We start from the raw sequence: 21,677 nt of genomic DNA, 5'->3' as shown, positions 1-21,677 counted from the left end.
CATATAAGCCGGTGCTGTTTTTCGAAAATGTAGGGTCATAAAATATAAAAGAATCAGGGCTACCTGAAAACATCTGTAGAGCTTAGATTTGATTCAGAAAGCTCGAATTAATAAAGAACCCAAATTTCAGGGAGCTGTGAGCTGAAATCCAAATTTTCGAAAAATGGTGGAGGAGCCGGGCGAAGAATCAAAAATTAAAAAAAAATCAGGAGCTTCTGCAGATGTTTTGATTCCTTTTCAGAAGGCTCGAAAGTGTACATACCTACATCAATTTTAATAAGAATTGGGGCCCGTTTAGGCGAAATAGCTTCATATTTTACCAATTCAAGTTATTTCACAATATTTCGAAAAAATGACTCAAAAAGGAAAATTTTTCAATTTAATTGGAATTCAGTTTCAAGACTAATTTGATCCCACTGAGTCCATTCTTAGTATCAGTTGTGGAAAATTTTCATTTTTTTTTTTTAAGAAATTCTTCTTATAACGATAGTCAAAAAGCAAATTTCAAGTTTGATGTCTCATAGCTCCGGAATGTCAGTACACTTTGATTTTCGGTTTTCACTATTCGATTGCTCGAAGTTTTGCAGTTATTTTTCTTGATTTTTATGTCGAAGTCAATGTTAGTTTGGAATCCACGGACTATAATATCCGTCGGTGCAATGTTTCGTAAGTGTCGATGATTAAAAAATAAAAAAAAATTCAGGGCGGCCTTAATACAACTATAGAGCTTAAATTCTTTTTCAGGACAAGCGAATTATTAAAGACACTAAAATTTCAGAGAACTATGGAGTCAAAGCCTAATTTTCGAAATTTGGGAGATGTCGCAAAATGGTGGAGGAGCCGGGCGACGAATCAAAAATTCAAACAAAATTAGGATCCCCGGAAATATTTTCAGTGCACAGATTCCGTTTCAGAAGGCTTCGAAACTGTGCATTCAGAAATTTTAGTAAACATCGTGTCTCGTTTAAGCGGAATGGTTTCATATTGTATAAATTTGAAATAATTCACAATACGATGGGATCGAAAAAATAAGTCAAAAGGAAGCGTTTTTCAATTAAATTAGATTTAGTTTCTATACTTATTTGACATCCCTGAATTCATTCCTTTTGTCAGTTGTTGAAACCTTTCTTTGATCTATATAAAATTTTTCTTAAAGCAATAGGCAAAAAGCTAATTTCAAGTTTGATGTCGTATACCTCCGGAACGTCAGTAGATTTGGATTTTCGGTTTTCACCATTCGATTTCTCAAAGTTTTGCAGTTATTTCTGTTGGTTTTTATGTCGAAATCAATGTTAATTTGGAATCCACGGGCCATAATATAAACCGGTGCAATTTCTCGGATGTGTTGATGAATAAAAAATTAAAAAAAAAACAGGGAAGCCTGAAGACATCTGTAGAGCTTAGATTCTTTTTCAGGATACCCGAATTATTAAAGAAACGAAAATCTCGTAAAACTGTGAGGTCAAATACGAATTTTCGAAATTTGGAACATGTATCAAAAATGGTCGAGGAGCCGGGCGTTCAAATAAATTTCAAAAAAATTCAGGATCCCCAGAAATATTTTCAGTGCACAGATTCCTTTTCAGATGGTTCGAAGTTGTATATTCAGCAATTTTAGTGAAAATCGTCGTCCGTTTAAGCGGATAGCTTCATCTTACATAATGTCTCATAACTCTGGAACTGTACTAGATTTCCATCGTCAATTTTGATCACTCGATTGATCGAAGTTTTGCGGTCATTTTGGTTAATTTTTATATGGGAACCGATGTTAGTTTGGACACAGACCATCATATAAACCGGTGAAATTTTTCGGAAGTGTCAATTGATAAAAAAATTTAAAAAATTCAGAGCGACCTGAAAACATCTGTAGAGCTTAGATTCTCTTTCAGAAGACTCGAATTATTATTTAAGAAATCAAAATTTCAGTAAACTGTGAGCTCAAATCCAAATTTTCGAAATTTGGAACCTACTGGAAAAATGGTGGAGGAGCCGGGCGACGAATCAAAAATTCAAAAAAAATCAAGACCCCGGAGATATTTTAGTGCACAAATTTCTTTTCAGAAGGCTCAAAACTTTCCAAACAGCAATGTTAGTAAGAATCGGAGCCCATTTAAACGAGATAACTTCATATTGTATAAATTCGAAACATTTCACAAAACAAGGGGTCGAAAAAATGAGTCAAAAAGAAAAATATTTCAGTTTAATTGAAATTCAATTTCTAGATTAATTTGATCCCGCAGAATACATGCCTGGCGTCAGTTGTTGAAAACTGTCATTGTTTCAGACAAAATTCTTCTCAAAGCAATAGTCAAAAAACAAGTTTCAAGTTTGATGTCTTATAACTCCGGAACGTCGGTAGATTTCGATTTACGGTTTTCACCGCTAGATTGGGCAACGTTTTGTAGTCATTTTGGTTGATCTTTATGGTGGAATCGGTTAGTTTGGAATCCACGGGCCATTATATAAGCCGGTGCCATTTTTCGGGAGTGTCGTTCGATAAAAAATTCCAAAAAAATTCAGGGTTCCTGAAGACATTTGTGGTGCTCAGAGTCTTTTTCACGAGGCTCGAATTAATAAAGAAACCGAATTTCAGAGAGCTATGAACTCAAATCTAAATTTTCTAAATTTGGAACCCCGTTCAAAAATGGTGGAGGAGCCGGGCGAGGACTCAAAAATTCAAAAAAACATCAGAGCCTTTTTAAGACATTTTCAATGCACATATTCTTTTTGAGAAAGCTCGAAAGTGTATACACATCAATTTTAAGAACAATTGGGATTCGTTTAAGCGAGATAGCTTCATACTGTATAAATTCGAAATATTTCAGAAGACGATATATTCAAAAACAAAAAAAAAATCAATTTGATCGAAATTCAGTTCCTAGATTAATTTGATACTAGGAATAGATCCCACTGCGTCCATTCCTATTGTCAGTTATCGAAAACTTCAATTTTTTTAAACGAAATTCTTCTTAAAGCAATAACCAAAAGGCATATAATATAAGCCGGTGCAATTTTTCGGAAGTGTCTATAGATAAAAAAATTTAAAAAAATTCATGGCGGCTTGAAGACATCTGTAGAGTTCAGGTTGTTTTTCAGGAGACTTGAGTTATTAAAGAAACCAAAATTTCAGATAGCTGTGAGCTCAAATCCGAATTTTCGAAATTAATGCAAAAAAGGTGAAGGTGAAGAATCAAATATTGAAATAAATTCAACGCCCCTCATGATACAAAAATATGGGTCAAAAAAAAATTTTAAATTACTAAATTCAGTTTCCAGAATAATTTAACACTACTGTTAGTTGTTGAAAACGTTTATTGTTTTAGATGAAATTATTCTTAGATCAATAGTCAAAAAGCAAATTTGAAGTTTGATGTCTCATAACTCCGGAACCGCAGGAGACTCCAACCACCCGATTTCTTCAAGTTTTGCAGTCTTTGTGGTCAATTTTTAGGGCGGGATTGATGTCAATTTGTTAAAAAAGCAAAGAGCTATGGGTTTAAACCCAAATTTTTGAAAATCGGGACATCAAAAATCAATCTAAAATTCAAAAAAAATTCATGACGGTGCGAAGATAATTTTGTGGATGGGTTCAAAATTTGGAAATTATTTGTTTTTATATGTTATAGTTATATTGGTGAAAATTCTGTTAGATAATTTTCAAGTATGTGAGATTTTAAGATCACATAAAGTCCTTAGACCAGGACATTTTCTGATTGTTGTTCTCAAATTTAAGACACAACTAGTATCATATTTCTTATAGTATACGAATTGAATGCGTTCCTTAATACCTAGAAATTGTTCACTATTCCGGCGCCTCCACCATTTATTTACTTTTTTCTTTCCGATTTAAATAAGCACACGAAGTCATTGGGGAGGCACCGGAGAGACAAAACTATGTATGTTTCACATACTTGTCAGTTATAAAAGGAATTTTGAAACTAACTAAAACCCCAATAACGTAATTTTTCCAACAGCTTAAGGCGCACTCCTCTCCCCAACCCCAACTTCCAGTGGCCGTCCGAAAAAATTTAAACTTTTCTAAATCAGCGTCCCCATAAATTTCCTCCTGCCCTCTGGCCCGCCCCGTTCCCACTTCCGCGCCCCTTTTGCGCAATAATTAGACGGGCCGGAAAAAATCGTCCGAGTTGCAAAAATGATGTTAACGCCGCGTTATCTCAGTCAGTTTGTGCTCGGTTGGTAAGTGGATGATTTATGATTGGGTCCTTTTGTTTAAGAGCGTGTTCAACGTGTTGGGGGAAACGCTCGCTCGCCTGCAGCAGGACGAGGAGGCGGAGAGGTGGTACCAAGCTGCTTTGAATGCGCAACCAGACCACGTGCCTGCGCACATTACCTACGGGAAGCTTTTAGCCAAAAATGTAAGTATTATGGCTTTTCACATGCGATAGCGGAATTTGTCAACTGCCAGAGCGAGTTCATTAAAGTAGCATTTAGTAGCGACGTATTGTCGTAAGACAATGGTGTTTTCGAACTGTGGCTTTGTTGCGACTGGAGTATTGAGGGTTATTTAAAATTCTTTTGTTGCCGTTGTGCCTCCATTCGGACGAGGCATGTGAGCAAAAAGTCTAGACAAAGCGTCTACGAACTAAATGCATTTCGAATATTTTGTTCATACACGGGTTTAATTAAAATGGATTTGAAAGAGCGAAAAGAGAGGCCTTTGTTGAGTAAATTAATATGGTGTTTGTAGATGGAAGAGGACGTTACTGGAAATTATACAGATGGAATTATTTGTAGTCTTTTTAATCAACGTTTTATTAAATTTTTCGCGTGCTCACTTTGGTAATTACCCCCTTTTGTAAAATTATCGACAATGTCTTGCTTTGACGTAGATACATACACTTCAAATGCACAAACATGGAACGGAATTGATGAATTTTCAAAGTACTTACAAGGGGATTCATGAGCAATATTGAGCCTAACTGAACTGAAGATGCAAGACAAAATGTATTTTTAGTTTAGAGGTTAATGTGGAAATACGAAAAATTATATACTATCAAAATTGTGGTCTTCCTTGACGGATGGATCAGGAGATTCCGTTAACCCTTGATTTACCAAAAATCCAGATATTGCGTCAAAAATCTATTTTTTTCTATACATATTTTGTAATGTAACAACTTACAACACAATATGGATATTAGTAACGAAAAACACTAAATGCAAAAACACAAAAAGTAAAAAAAAATGGTTAAATTATCACAAAGAGTGGTGCATATTCTTAAAGTATGAGAGTAGTTTGTTTAGTAAGCAAAATTCAAAATGGTCCACCTATTCCTGAATAAAATGTTGTTTTCTTTATCAAGAAATAATGTCAAGAGTTTTCATCATCTAACACAAAAAATTATGTTATTTCTAAAACTCCAACAACACAACAAACATGGCCTGATGGCACATAAAAAACTAAAAAATAATGAGAGAGAGCAGTTTTAGTTAGCTGACTTTCATATTTTTCGTGTTGAAAGCTTTTTACTCAGGAGAATTGGTTTTTAAATACCTAATATGCTTAGATTTCCTAATTAAAATAAGTCTGAAACGAAAATATTTGGTTTTAAATTAATATAAACGTAAAAAAGTAATGAGATACTATTAAATTTAAACAAACAATGAAATACACAGAGTGGCTTTTTCGCTTACTTGTAATTCCGAGTCTATTTATTCTATGTGTATGATTTTAGATTAATTGATTCAGTTTTGTAGCTCTATTTCATAAGGGGCTTATTGCTAATTGTATCCTAGCTAATGACCCCAGATTGTCGTTAACGACAAATACAATAATGTGAGGATTTACTTCATTACGATCACTTCAACTGAATGACGCTTGATTAAATTAGTCCATCACAATAAGCAAATTTTTAAGGTAAAGTAACTATTAATTCTAGAAGACACATCAAATAATTCAAAAACTGAAGTAGTTGCGTTTTTTTTCATTCAACATGCGTAAAAATGGGTTTCAAAAATTTGAACAAAAAGGTTAACATCAAACAGATTTAAATTAAGTTATTTATAAGCAACCAAACACAGAGTGTTCTACTCTAGTTGAAAACAATAAATCTCGATTTTTGATATTTTTTTTAATTCAAACTACATCAAAAACTGTGTTACCTTTAATACACTTTTTAGAAACCACCAGCTAAGTTTTATAACGTCTTGCCCCTTCGTCTCTATTTATGAATGTTTCAAAAATCCATCCAGAATCTGGTGTTTGCGTCTAAATTTGATAGTATGTTAATATCTTCGTTTAGAACTCTTCCAGAATATCAGTTTCAATTTTCTATTGTTTGAAGCTTCGACAATCTTTGTATTCAATCTATACTCAACCTCTTTGACGCTACTGAAATTTTCCAGAATAAATTGCTCTTTAAATGGGAAGTAGAATATTCTTCACGCATACCCAATTTTGTAGAATTTTCAGTTTTAGTCCCCTCTCAATTATAAATAAGTTCATCAGAATTTCTTTTATATGCATTTTCTAGAACTTCATCAAACTTCGTTCATTATTTTTCTAAGAATTTCGGTTGCAGAATTTAAGAAATCCGTTCTGCAGCCGAAATTCTTCTAGTTATTCTTTCCATAAATGCAATTTCTGATGAGTAAAATGGAAATTCTTCCACCTCTTCCTTGGTCGAAATTGAGTTATTCTAGAACCTTTTGTTTAATTGTTCTTCATTTCTTGAAAGCCACAAGTTTACTAATAATATGATTATGTCTATTAAAATCAGTTTGTATATCACATATACAAGCATAACCAACATTTAGGTTAGAGTTCTAAGACAATAGATACAAAAATAGATTTTTGAACTATGTCAGTTATTTCTCCAATTCTTTTTATGTTCTGTACAACGTACTTCCAGGATTTTCTGGAGTTTAGTAGAATTTTCCATTTGCAACCCTTCCACGATTATGTGGTGGAAATAAGTAATTTCACCAAGTTTCTTCTACATTATAATATCATCTAAACTTCATCAAACTTCGTTCGTTCTTTTCTTCATAAAATTCAAACGCATTCTGCAGCCCAAATTCTTCTAGTTTTTCTTTCGAAAAAACTTCTTCTACAATCGTTTCGATCAGTGAAATTTTGGAGTAAACTGGAATTTTTTCTAGCTCTTTCTTCGACTAAATTTAATTATCCTAGAATCTCTTCTTCTTTTAATTTTTCTTCATTTCTGCTAAGCCACAGGCTCAGGAATAACACTAGGTCTATCAAAACCAGTTTGTATATTACGTATACAAGGATATCTAACATATGCAATAGAGTTTTAAGGACAAAAATACAAAAATAGATTTCTGGGTTATGTCAGTTCTTTCTTTTATTTTCTATGTCACGTCAAGCGTACCTATTGCAGCACCTTGTTGTCATCCACTCCCAGAATGTTCTAGGATTCTTTGTAGAATTTTCCAGCGCCTTTCCCGATTATGTGATAGAAGTAAGTTTCTTCTATGCTGCATGTTGTAGAAATTTCATCAAACCTCGTTCGTTATTTTTTTTCTTAAATTTCAAACACTTTCTGCAGCCGAAATTCTTCTGGTTCTTCTTTCGAATAAACTTCTCCTACCATCGTTACCATCAGTGTAATTTTTGGGTAAAATTGAAGCCCTTCTAGCTTTTTCTTGGTCTAAAATAAATGTTTCTAGAACCTCTTTTTCTTTCAATTCTTCTACCTGTTGAAACACGTTGTTGTCAGTCCACTCCCAGAATGTGCTAAAGTTCTTTGTAGAACTGTCCATTTTTAAGCCTTTCCCGGTAAAATGATAGAAGTAAGTTCATCAAGTTTCTTCTACGCTGCATGTTCTAGAAATTTCATCAAACCTCGTTCTTTATTTTTTTTTCTTAAATTTCAAACACTTTCTGCAGCCGAAATTCTTCTGGTTCTTCTTTCGAATAATCTTCTTCTATCATCGTTACCATCAGTGTAATTTCTAGGTAAAATTGAAGTCCTTCTAGCATTTCTTGTTCTAAAATACATTTTTCTAGAACCTCTTTTTCTTTTAATACTCCTTCAATACTTCTACCTGTGGAAACACGTTGTTGTCAGTCCACTCCCAGAATGTGGTATGGTTCTTTGTAGAACTGTCCATTTTTAAGCCTTTCCCGATACTGTGATAGAAGTAAGTTCACCAAGTATCTTCTACGCTGCATGTTCTAGCAATTTCATCAAACCTCGTTGGTTATTTTTCTTCTTAAATTTCAAACACTTTGTGCAGCCGAAATTCTTTTGGTTCTTCTTTCGAATAAACTTCTTCTATCATCGTTACCATCAGTGTAATTTCTGGGTAAAATTGAAGTAATTCTAGCTCTTTCTTGGTCTAAAATCATTTTTTCTAGAGCCTTTTTTTCTTTTAATAGGCCTTCAATTCTTCTACCTGTTGAAACACGTTCTCGTCAGTCCACTCCCAGAACGTGCTAGGGTTCTTTGTAGAACTGTTCATTTTTAAGCCTTTCCCGATACTGTGATAGAAGTAAATTCACCAAGTTTCTTCTACGCCGCATGTTCTAGACATTTCATCAGACCTCGTTCGTTATTTTTCTTCTTAAATTTCAAACACTTTCTGCGGCCGAAATTCTTCTGGTTCTTCTTTGGAATAAACTTCTTCTATCATCGTTACCATCAGTGTAATTTCTGGGTAAAATTGAAGTCCTTCTAGCTCCTTCTTGGTCTAAAATAATTTTTTCTAGAACCTCTTTTACTTTTAATACTCCTTCAATTCTTTTACCTGTTGAAACCCGTTGTTGTCAGTCCACTCCCAGAATGTGCTAGGGTTCTTTATAGAACTGTCCATTTTTAAGCGTTTCCTGATAAAGTGATAGAAGTAGGTTCATCAAGTTTTTTCTACACTGCATGTTCTAGAAATTTCATCAAACCTCGTTATTTATTTTTTTCTTAAATTTCAAACATTTTTTGCAGCCGAAATTCTTCTGGTTCTTCTTTCGAATAAACTTCTTCTATCATCGTTACCATCAGTGTAATTTCTGGGTAAAATTGAAGTACTTCTAGCTCTTTCTTGGTCTAAAATAAATTTTTCTATAACCTCTTTTTCTTTTACTACTCCTTCAATTCTTCTACCTGTTGAAATACGTTGTTGTCAGTCCACTCCCAGAATGTGCTAGGGTTCTTTGTAGAACTGTCCATTTTTAAGCGTTTCCTGATAAAGTGATAGAAGTAAGTTCATCAAGTTTCTTCTACGCTGCATGTTCTAGAGATTTCATCAAACCTCGTTCTTTATTTTTTTTTCTTAAATTTCAAACACTTTCTGCAGCCGAAATTCTTCTGGTTCTTTTTTCGAATAAACTTCTTCTATTATCGTTACCATCAGTGTAATTTCTGGGTAAAATTGAAGTACTTCTAGCTCTTTCTTGGTCTAAAATAAATTTTTAGTACTTTTACTACTCCATCAATTCTTCTACCTGTTGAAATACGTAGTTGTCAGTCCACTCCCAAAATGTGGTAGGGTTCTTTGTAGAACTGTCAATCTTTAAGCGTTTCCCGATAAACTTTGGGGTAAAATGGAACTTCTTGTAGCTCTTTCTTGGTCTAAATAATTTTTTTTAGAATCTCTTCTTCTTTTAATTCTTCTTCATTTCTTCTATGCCACAGGCTCAGTAATATCAATATGTCTATCAAAATCAGATTGTTTATTATGTATGTACAGGAATACATATCATATGCGATAGAATTGTAAGAAAATGGATACAAAAATAGAGTTCCGGCTTATACGTATCAATTATTTCTTGTAATTGTTTGTCACATACAGCGTAACTGTGGAAACACGTTGTTGTCACACACACAATAAAATTATACCTCAAAATAAGTTTTAAAAAATTCTACGAATTTAAATTTTATTTTAATGTTACACAAAAAGTTAATTCTTCAGTTTAATTCTAAAAAACTGTTAGTGTTGTAAACATTAGAATTCCACACGATACTTTTAAAATTGTCATTTTTATTACCATTCAATTCAGTTTTTATAGCATTTCGATGCCCTCAATAGCAGGTGGAATGTTGTAAAAGGAAATGTGAAACTTTTTTCTAGATGTGCTTTGAATAAACTTGTTTTCAAGTGTTATGATTTGAAAGACATTGTCAATTTTGAAAAAGATACCCAATTTTTTTAAGGGTTGAATTTTAGTGGTGTTGGCCTCAATCTACTTATGATATACATTTAATGAAGTAAAGAAAACCCCTCAATCCTCCACACACACACAGGTTAAACACTCTCGTCAATCTGTAAACCCAAAGCCACCATCCCATCTTTTAATAACCGCCGCCACCACTGTATTTTTAATGAATATTAACCCTCCGCGGTGATAAAATTGTGCTCGAAGTAAACTTGTTCCCTAGCCTGCCGTATCTTTGTAATCTTACCTCTTTTATGAGATGGAAATATTAAATATTCATGATAAGGATCCGGGCAAAGATACACAAATAAAACTTAATTGATAATGCGTTTTTGTGCGCGCCCGGAAAAACAAAAAGCTCATCCATTTTTCAGGGAGAGCGCGACGCGCGCGCTAAATTTGAATTTTAATGATGGCAAATATTTGAGATGTTCGCGATATTGCACGCCTGATTTCCGCCGTAATTCCGGAAATTGTCCTCACTGTTTCGGCCGATTTAAATATTCCGAACGTCGAACGATTTAATTACTTAATCATGGGCGGGAGCTTGCGCCCTGTTTCCTACGGCAGGAGAATAACGTGTGTTCTGCTTGCAGGTGAGCCGAACGGCGGAAGCCGAACAGTGGTTTCGCAAGGCCCAGAGGTTGGCCCCCCAGGAGCCCAGCGTCTACCACCATTACGGTTAGTAAATTAAACTGGATCTAATTCAATTCGGCCGGTCGGAGCCAAAACGGCAAAAAAGGCTCGGCCGGAAGCGGCGCTGGAATGCCGGCTGCTTGGGTGCACGGGGGCGAAAAACAGCGGGAATTATTAAATTACTAGGCGAAATTTACAAATGATGTTAGAAATTAAACCCCACATTCGCAACGACTTCCTCCGCAGGACTGCCACTTGCGGAGGATCAATAACAATGTAACTTACTGCAAAACAAATTTTTGCATTTATAGGATTATAGGGCATTCGTGACCTGCGAACTTGTTTGAACTAAAGACCAGAGCGGACTCAGGCTAATGTCGACTCTAAGCGTTCAGAAGCGACTCAATCTAAATATAACAACACATGATGATGATCTGATATTCTAACTGACCGGTTTCTGCCGGAAAGAGTTGCTTGGTCGAATTTTAGAACTAACAAGTGAACATTTTGGTAGATACATGGCATTTTGGTATCAATTGACATGCTTTTATTTACAACTATATACTTACATTATAAGTTTCACTCGATTTTGACATGCAACTATTTTTTTTGTTTTTTTTAAGAAATAATCCTTTAAATATGTATGTTTGGGCTTAGCAAAATTCCTCAAATCATTATCAAACACAATTAAAGAATTATTCCTTAGTTATACAAAAAAAAATTGGTCGAATGTTAATTCGACAGAACTTTCCTCGTGTCTGAAAAATTATAAAATTTGATTTTGCGGAATTTTACTTTTTCGTGATAACCTCAATGGCGTGAAAACAATATAGAAGTTTATAATCACAGTGTAATAGAAAAAAACAAGGTTTCACTTCACCTTCTTAAACAAAAACACATTTGGGGCCCCCAAGAAGGTTTCACATTCTAAAAAAAAGAGAGTTGGGACCCCTGAAAAGATTTCACATGAAAAAGACATTTGGCATCCCCGGGAAGATTTTATGTTTTTAAAAATGACAGCAGGGAACCCCGAGAAGGTTTCCCATTTAAAAAAGATATTTGGGGTTCACGAGAAGGTTTCACATTCAAGAAAAAGGACAGTTGAGGGCCCCGAGAAGGCTTCACACTCTTCAAAAAGACATTTGGCGCCTCCGAGAAGGTTTTACAATTTTAAAAATGACAGTTGGGACCCCGAGAAGGTTTCATATTCTTAAAAAGGACATTTGGCACCCCCGAGAAGGTTTTACATTTTTCAAAAAAAACAGTTGAGACTTCGGAGAAGGTTTCACATTCTTAAAAAAAAAGACATTTGGTACCCTCAAGAAGGTTTCACATTCTAAAAAAGAGACAGTTGGGACCATCGAGAAGGTTTTACATTTTTAAAAATGACAGGTGGAACTCCCGAGAAGGTTTCATATTCTTAGAAAAAGATATTTGGCAGCCTCGAGAAGGTTTTACACTAAAAAAAAAAAATTGGGGCCCTCGAGAAGATTACACATTTTTAAAAAAGACAGTTGGGACCCCGGACAAGGTTTCACATTTAAAAAAAAAGACATTTGGCGCCCACGAGAAGGTTTCACATTATAAAAAAAGGACAGTTGAGACTCCCGAGAAGGTTTCACACTCTTCAAAAAGACATTTGACGCCCCCGAGAAGGTTTTACAATTTTAAAAACGACAGGTGGAACTCCCGAGAAGGTTTCATATTCTTAAAAAAAGACATTTGGCGCCACCGAGAAGGTTTTACATTTTTAAAAAAGAGAGTTTGGACCCAGGAGAAAGTTTGACATTCTTAAAAAAAGAGACATTTGGGGCCCCCAAGAAGGTTTCACATTTTATAAAAGAGACAGTTGGGACTCCCTAGAAGGTTTCATATTCTTAAAGAAACACATTTGGCGCCTTTGAGAAGGTTTTACATTAAAAAAAAAACAGTTGGAAACCCCGAGAAGGTTTCACATTCCAAAAAAGCCTTTGTCGACCTCCAGAAGGCTTCGCCTTCTTTAAAAAAGACAGTTGGGATCCCCGAGAAGGTTTCACATTCTTAAAAAAAGATATTTGGCACCACCGAGAAGGTTTTACGTTTTTAAAAAAGACAGTTGGGACTCCCGAGAAGGGTTCACATTAAAAAGCAAGACATTTGGGGGCCACCAGAAGATTATACATTAAAAAAAAAAACAGTTGGGACCTCGGACAAGGTTTCACATTCTTAAAATAAATGAAATTGTACGGCACCCAAGCAGGTTTCACATTCTAAAAATGAGACAACTGGAACCCCCGAGGTTTTACCTTAAAAAAAAGATATTTGGGCTGCCCGAGAAGGGCTTACATTTTTAAAAATGACAGTTGAAGCCCCGAAGAAGGTTTCATATTAAAAAAGACATTTGGGGCCCCTAACAAGGTTTTACATTTTTAAAAATGACAGTTGGGACTCCCGAGAAGGTTTCATATTCTTAATAAAACAATTGGGATCTCCGAGAAGGTTTTACATTTTTTAAAAAGGCAGTTGGCATCCCAGAGCAGGTTTCACATTCTTAAAAAAAAGACATTTGGGGCCCCCAAAAAGGTTTCACATTCTATAAAAGAGACATTTGGGACTCCCGAGAAGGTTTCATATTCTTAAAAAAACACATTTGGCGCCTTCGAGAAGGTTTTACATTAAAAAAACCAGTTGGAAACCCCGAGAAGGTTTCACATTACAAAAAAACCTTTGTCGACCTACAGAAGGCTTCGCCTTCTTTAAAAAAGACAGTTGGGACCCCCGAGAAGGTTTCACATTCTTAAAAAAGATATTTGGCGCCACCGAGAAGGTTTTACGTTTTTAAAAAAGACAGTTGGGACTCCCGAGAAGGTTTCACATTAAAAAACAAGACATTTGGGGTCCACAAGAAGATTATACATAAAAAAAAACAGTTGGGACCTCGGACGAGGTTCAACATTCTTAAATAAATGACATTTTAGGGCTCCCAATCAGGTTTTACATTCTAAAAATGAGACAACTGGGACCCCCGAGAAGGTTTCACATTAAAAAAAAAGACATTTGTCATTTTTAAAAATGACAGTTGAAAGCCCGAAGAAGGTTTCACATTAAAAAAAAAACATTTGGGGCCCCTAACAAGGTTTTACATTTTTAAAAATGACAGTTGTGACTCCCGAGAAGGTTTCATATTCTTAATAAAACAATTGGGATCTCCGAGAAGGTTTTATATTTTTTAAAAAGGCAGTTGGGATCCCAAAGCAGGTTTCACATTCTTAAAAAAAAAGACATTTGGGAAACCCAAGAAGGTTTCACATTCTATAAAAGAGACAGTTGGGACTCCCGAGAACGTTTCAAATTCTTAAAAAAACACATTTGGCGCCTTCGAGAAGGTTTTACATTAAAAAAACCAGTTGAAATTCCCGAGAAGGTTTCACATTCCAAAAAAGCCTTTGTCGACCTCCAGAAGGTTTCGCCTTCTTTAAAAAAGACAGTTGGAACCCCCGAGAAAGTTTCACATTCTTAAAAAAAAGATATTTGGCGCCACCGAGAAGGTTTTACGTTTTTAAAAAAGACAGTTGGGAGTCCCGAGAAGGGTTCACATTAAAAAACAAGACATTTGGGGGCCACCAGAAGATTATACATTAAAAAAAAAACAGTTGGGACCTCGCACAAGGTTTCAAATTCTTAAATAAATGACATTTTAGTGCTCCCAAGCAGGTTTCACATTCTAAAAATGAGACAACTGGGACCCTCGAGAAGGTTTCACATTAAAAAAGACATTTGGGGCCCCTAACAAGGTTTTACTGTTTTAGAAATGACAGTTGGGACTCCCGAGAAGGTTTCATATTCTTAATAAAACAATTGGGATCTCCGAGAAGGTTTTACATTTTTTAAAAAGGCAGTTGGGACCCCGGAGAAGGTTTCACATTCTTAAAAAAAAAAGACATTTGGGGCCCCCAAGAAGGTTACACATTCTATAAAAGAGACGGTTGGGACTCCCGAGAAGGTTTCATATTCTTAAAAAAACACATTTGGCGCCTTCGAGAAGGTTTTACATTAAAAAAACTAGTTGGAAACCCCGAGAAGGTTTCACATTCCAAAAAAGCCTTTGTCGACCTCCAGAAGGTTTCGCCTTCTTTAAAAAAGACAGTTGGGACCCCCGAGAAGGTTTCACATTCTTAAAAAAAGATATTTGGCACCACCGAGAAGGTTTTCCGTTTTTAAAAAAGACAGTTTGGACTCCCGAGAAGGTTTCACATTAAAAAAAAAGACATTTGGACTGCCCGAGGAGAGCTAACATTTTTAAAAATAACAGTTGAAACCCCGAAGAAGGTTTCACATTAAAAAAGACATTTGGGGCCCCTAACAAGGTTTTACATTTTTCAAAATGACAGTTGGGACTCCCGAGAAGGTTTCATATTCTTAATAAAACAATTGGGATCTCCGAGAAGGTTTCACATTCTATAGAAGAGGCAGTTGGGACTCCCGAGAAGGTTTCACATTAAAAAAAAAAGACATTTGGGGTCCACCAGAAGATTATACATTAAAAAAAACCATCTGGGACCTCGGACAAGGTTTCACATTCTTAAAATAAATGACATTTCGGCTGCCCGAGAAGGTTTTACATTTTTATAAATGACAGTTGGGACTCCGAGAAAATTTCACATTAAAAAAAGACATTTGGAGCCCCCGTGAAAATGATGACTAGGTTAATTAAAGTAAATATCCATCTATTGCTAATTGTTGTTTATTATAAAATATATTTTTTTTATATATTTATCATAGAGAAACATCATAATTAATTACTAAAATAATATTATATAAAAAAAAAATTAAATTACAGTGTGTAATTTACCAACTAAAGTAACAAGTAAATATTTACACATTTAATGGTAGGGCAGTATTTATAACTTATTCGATTTAAGATACAAATTACTGTTCAATCAAAGCGTTATCGCCTTCGGTATCTTTATGCCTATCATTTAATACAGTTATTAGTGGCCTATGGTGAGTAAAATGAGCGATATAAAGATGAGTTCTTAAATGAATAACAAAGCGTGTGAAGACGGCATCAATTGTTCTAGTTACCTAATTTAGTCGTTGGAATAGTCAAACGAACACATTTTATTAAATAGTTCGATAACGCCCACGCTACTCTCACGCTCCCCCTCCACTCGGCCAAACCTCGAGTCAATAGTTACTACCGCTGCGAACAGGAGGCGCTGCCCGTCAACGCGTACCCACATTAATCGCCTCATCGTAACACATCTGGATGCAAGAATAATTCTTAACTTCTGCACTCAGACAAAGTTCCGACAGTTATCTGTGTATCAATTCGGCATCCTGAGGGTCGTTGTGGTCTAGATACTCTTCGAATTCTGGCAGTGGGTGTAGGTTGTGTTCTCTTAGAGCATATTGGGAAAAAAGACGGATTGAGTACCACTCTCTGAGGCGTTTACATGTACATATTATTGGATAGTTTATTTCTCTCTCTCTCTTTTTCTATAGCGCAGCGTTACATGTCAATGTTCAGACTCAGTCATACCAGTTTCGGTTACCTCGACACCGACACCGACACCGAGTTCGAATTCGACATCCTATTCCGTCGCGCGCGTATACGTGTTCTATAAAACGAAAAGAAAGGAGTTAAAACTCCAAAAACGAAAGGGCAAGTTTGGAATCGTTGTTGCCGTTGTTGATTTCTTTCTTAAAAATTTAACCTCAAATTCTTGGAAGCTAGTCTCTTTCTGCATTGCACCGATATAATAATAAACTGAACGTTTGGTAGCAAACTCACCAAAACAAAATCTTCCACACTCAACTGATCACTGTCCACTCAGCATCACCGGTAGAGATTGATTCTGATGAAGATATATTTTCATTGCTAACATCCACATCGGAATCGTCTTCTGTTGGAACTGGTGCGTTCTCAGTTTTGGTAGTTCTCGATGCTTTTCTTATATTTACTTTTTGTAATCGAGCAATTCTGGCTGATATTCCGGGGCCCAAACTGCCTCATGTGATATGTTTCAGTGAATAATTTTCTCGCGTGCAATGTCTCGGTTTGAGGTTATGCCATGCCTGCCCCATAAAATTGCAAAGCAAAAATTTGATTACCATTTAACCACCTACATGATATTTCTAATATACTCGTATATACAAAAGTTGACAACAATGGGTCCAGCAGTTTCGGAGATTACGTGTGTAATAAAATAGAGACACCAGACTGACAGACGGACAGACGGAGACTACTTTTTTCGTAAATATAAAAGTGGCCTCGATTACTATACTTCCTTAGCTTACACTCGGAAAATAAAAATAGGAAGTCGAAAACGTTTTGAATCGTAGTTGACCCTGACTGTCGTCGCCGACTTAGTTCACAAATAGCACTAATAAACAGGTTTGTTTTTACCGGAGCAGGAAAGACGCAAGTTGTGTTAATGGGAGAATGTGACTTCCTGCGTCGTTCGTAATTCCTGCTACTTCTAATAATAAAACGTGCCCTCTCCATAGTTACCTTTGTCACACTGCCGTCATTAATCGATTCCATATCCGGCAACACTTTCGTGGAAGTTTAATTTCACCTAATAGCATTAACAGTCACTTAGCAAGGAACTCGTTTGCTTGCACCAAAAAACAGAATATAATTAGGAGCTAATGTTACTTTACAATTCCACTAAAACACCATAACGTTATTATTTTACTCATCCCCTTCAACCCTATTATCGTGGGGCCTAAATATAGAAACCGTGGTAAATCTGCATTAGACGTAAACATACGCCCCTCTTCGGAGAAAACACAAGAACCCTTTTCCCGTATAATTGCAGTGTGTTGTAAATATAAAAACAAGTTTAAGAAAGGTCGTTATTTTTTGGTTAATGGTAGCCAGCGATCGTTGAAAATGCTTTATGTTTTGTAATAACAGTAAAATTCTTTAAAACAACCGGAAAAACTATGTGGAGGGGAATTACTCGTCGAATAAATTCACCCAAGGAACCGCATCACAATACATTAATATCAAGTCTGAAATGCATTACTGAAATGTTCAGATGCAGCTTAACATATTTATAGCTAGACGTACACAACGGCTTACGGAACAACTTCATTTCCAGGGAAATGTGCGAATAAATGGATGGATGTGTAGTGCAACGTATGAGGCAATTTTGTAAATGCGTATTGAAAAGAAACTGGAAGTCGGTGAGAAATATTAACTTTTCTACTTCGATTAAGTAATGCGTTTATTTCAATACAATCCATTCATTTCTCACCCTAGAACGTTTCTTAGAAACAACTAAGCAATTTTGAGCTTCAACAATGTAGATAAATTGTTTTCTCATTAAATACATTCGGGCACCATTTTTTGTAAATGTATTACATATTACAAATTTTCGTTGAAACTGGTGGTACTTCTTTTTGTGCACACATTTTTTTTCAACTTGTGGTTTTTGTGTTGTTTTAGCTCAGGCATTAAAACGATTTTAAAATATTATGTGCTGAGTTAATTCACGGTGACACAGATGTGAAATTGAATTCGGCTAACAAAAACACGGGTGAAATGAGATTTGCACCTTTCGACTGCTACACTTAGCTCCTTAATGAATAAATAACAAGCGTCTCACATAAAGCTCCGCAAAGTTATCGCATTTCGTTGTTGCAATCCAGAACGAATCGAATGAGTTCTACAAACGCTGTTGTTTTTAGCTTAAACGGGAACGCCTAATTTCATATACATTTTGCGACGCACATTTAGTTACTTTTTTTAAGTAAATTAATTTCATAAAACAACAGAAATTTTTCCTTTAAGCAAACAACAGACGAAATTAAGGTAACAGAGAATTAATTAAAAAAAAACTATTAGTTTTTGTATCCGTGTTACTTGAGGCGCACACCGCCGCCCCCGCCGTCATTACGCGTAATTCCCGCCCCCTAACGAACACCGAACCTAATTAATTTATTGACCGCGATCCCTCTGAATCGCAGCTAATTTTTTAAAGCAAACATTCGCTTTTTAACAATGTTTGAACGGTTCTCCCCCAGTTAGGCACTTCAAAGGAGCCGATGGCGGCTCACTCGTGTCGGTTCGAGTTTTTCCAAGAGGTTGGAAATCGAAACGACGACGCAAACGACCGATATAAAATGTTTTAGCGAATTTAAGGCCGATACCAATTTAGGTAATGAGTTGATGCCCGATCGATGGACGGAGTGCTGGGTGAGGTGGGTCTGTCCCAAGCGAACGACTTGTTCGCCTACGATTATTAAATTACACCGGGACGCTTCAAATCGGCTTCGTTTCAAGATAATTGGACACGAAATGGTGAAGAGTGCGCGGAAGAGACACGTGAGGCAGGATGGTTGCGTGATGGGCGGGCTGGAGAGGGACGTCGAGAGTTGTGGTGTGGAGGGTAGTAAGAGATTAAACAATAAAAATGACGTTAAAGAGGCTGAATTGGATTTAAGGGCCGGGAGCAGGGGCGGATCGATGGAGGCCTTTTTATAGGCCGTTTTCTCGGTTGGAAATCGGTGCAAAAGTTCGGCAAGGGTTTCTTCAAAAGCGCGTCTTCAAGAAGATTATTGGACAAGCAGAAGACAGAACCAACGAGAAAAATTGTTCTTCCATGGTTTAGTTCCATCTGGAATGCTGAAGAAACGAGCCCTCAACAAAAAAATAAGTGTGGTGGTTGTCCCTAAATTTATTAAATGACCTTTAAAGACGAATTTTTGAAGCAAGTCATTTTGCTTAATTTGATGTAGGGTCTTCAGTTGAACTTGGTTTCGCTTAATGTCAATCACTTCGATATTACGCAATTTTACTACAAGGGAATAAATTAATTTTCCATTCATAAAATATTCACTTCAACGAAAAAAGAAATTATAGTAGAGGTAATTTTCCTTTTAGGTCGTAGAGAAAACTGCCACCAAACATTCGTCAATAAGAACTTTTTCCTTCTCGCGAGTTTTGCTATTCCAGCAATAGTTAAACAAAATATTTTGATAGAATCATTTTCATTTTGACATTTTGTAGATCAAGAAAATTGGTGTTTTCTATTTCTGATTATGTATCTTCCATTGGAAAATTTTATTAGATAGGGAATCTTCTAAACTTTCTAACCGCTTATTCCGAAATTTTCCCTGTACTTGTTGTTTTCTTTGTCAGGTTGGCAAAATATTTATAATTTATGATGGCATACCTGACTGTAAAATTGACATTTATGACACCAAGTCAGTAGCTGCCATCTTCTCACCACGTTTGTTAACCGAGATATTCACACTGTTGCCAACACTAAAATTTGCCTTGTATCATTCATTAACAGTCACCCGGTATATCAGTTTTGATATATACAGGGCGGCCTCTAACTCAAGGGCAAGTTAGTAAGTTTACTAGTTTAAGTTCGCCCAAAATGATAAATATTTTTGTCCATACAATTTGAAAAAATATAGACACATTTTTAAATCGCTAACAAAAGTACATCAAATTTCAAGCAAAATTTACTTATCAAAATTTGATATGATGTCATCAAGTCTGTCGCTTGTTTATCGACTGTCTATCGTCTCTTTGTCAGTTTGTCATTTGTTGAGATAAATAATTTCTGAAACTACTGGGCTGGTTGCTGCGAAATTTTTGACATATATTAAGACGACCATGCAGATCATTGTGCAAAATAATATTTTCCAATACTTCTGATTTTTAATCTTCTGTATGTGGGATGTTTGAAAAATCAAAATTTTACAATCTAACTTAAAAACTACTAAACCGATTTTTCTCAAGTTTTGCACCCGATTTAGAGTTGTCATGAACTCGGTGAATCACAAGCAGACGATGGAGAGACGACAGGAGAGACGAAAACGGGTGACCTACTTTTCCATTTTCTAGGAACGACTAAATCTATTTTGATCAAACACTATACACAATGTAGCATTAAAAACAAAAGTCGTGAAGTTGGCGTTGCTTTTTCAGTAGAAGAAAATGTAGCGAAAAACGCATTAAGTCATACCTACATGGAAAAAAAAAACAAAATTCTATAATAATATTTTGCAATTTAACTTTGAAACTGCGAAATCGAATGCTCTGAAAGTTTTACACACGTAACCATGGTAAATCGTTTTTCAAGAATTCATTCGTTTCTCTCCTTTCAAAAAATTGATGACATTATCTCAAAATTTTGCCGGATATTTGCCTTCTGAAATATGCAAACTATTATGATTCCAAAATTGCAGTTTATCGACGCACTTATGGATTTTAGAATACTTACACAATGTGACTAAAAATTGATTACTTTTTAATGAAAAAACGTATACATCTGTATTTTGACATTGACGGACGGGTTAGCATAAAAAAATAAAATTCGCAAATTCAAATCTTATAATTTATCGAAAATTCTTGGTTTGTTTACCTTGAATCAATTTTTTGATATCAAAATTTTTCTTTTTTCTTTGTTCTTCGATTTTACAATTTCTTGATACCACTATTTTACGTTTTTCCGTTTTTTTTATTCTAAAAATTTTTCCGTATTTTAACGTTTCGGTTATATACTTTTTCGTTTTTTTTTTTAATTTCCTGACTTCCACAGTTTTCAATTTTTCAGTTAGTCAATTTTTCGTTTTCTCAATGTTTAAAGTTCTTGATTTTTATCCTTCATTTTCCCGATTATATATAACAATTTTTTGTTTTTACATTTCCTTACTTTTGTCAATGTTTCTTTCGATTTTATGATTTTTCGTTTATGCAATTTTCAAATTTTCGATTTTTAATTTTTCAATTCCTCGATTTTCCAATTTTTGATTTTTTAATTTTGCAATTTATGGTTTTCTGAATTATACGATTAAAGAAATCGGAAAATCGTATTTTCTATATTTCGATTTGACAATATTTCGTTTTTTCGATTTTGCACTTTTTGGATTTTGAAGTTTCTCAATGTTTAATCTTTCGATTTTT

At 35.2% G+C, this 21,677-nt stretch overlaps 1 protein-coding gene across 1 annotated transcript in view; it reads left to right on the top strand.

Moving 5' to 3' along the window:
* Positions 1–21,677, top strand: part of LOC135126478 (protein O-mannosyl-transferase TMTC2-like) — a 135,954-nt gene that overhangs the window by 102,479 nt on the left and 11,798 nt on the right. Inside the window, exons 7-8 of the mRNA XM_064052505.1 lie at positions 4,236–4,376; positions 10,729–10,813. Coding sequence (XP_063908575.1) covers positions 4,236–4,376; positions 10,729–10,813 — 226 coding nt within the window. The remainder of the gene's footprint in view (positions 1–4,235; positions 4,377–10,728; positions 10,814–21,677) is intronic.

Source organism: Zophobas morio, unplaced genomic scaffold, assembly GCF_036711695.1.
Source record: "Zophobas morio isolate AGI-343-1 ecotype UQ-CSIRO unplaced genomic scaffold, CSIRO_AGI_Zmor_V1 ptg000002l, whole genome shotgun sequence".
Taxonomy (NCBI): Eukaryota; Metazoa; Arthropoda; class Insecta; order Coleoptera; family Tenebrionidae; genus Zophobas; species Zophobas morio.
Note: the sequence above shows the minus strand (reverse complement) of the source record. Positions and strands in the feature narration are given on the sequence as shown.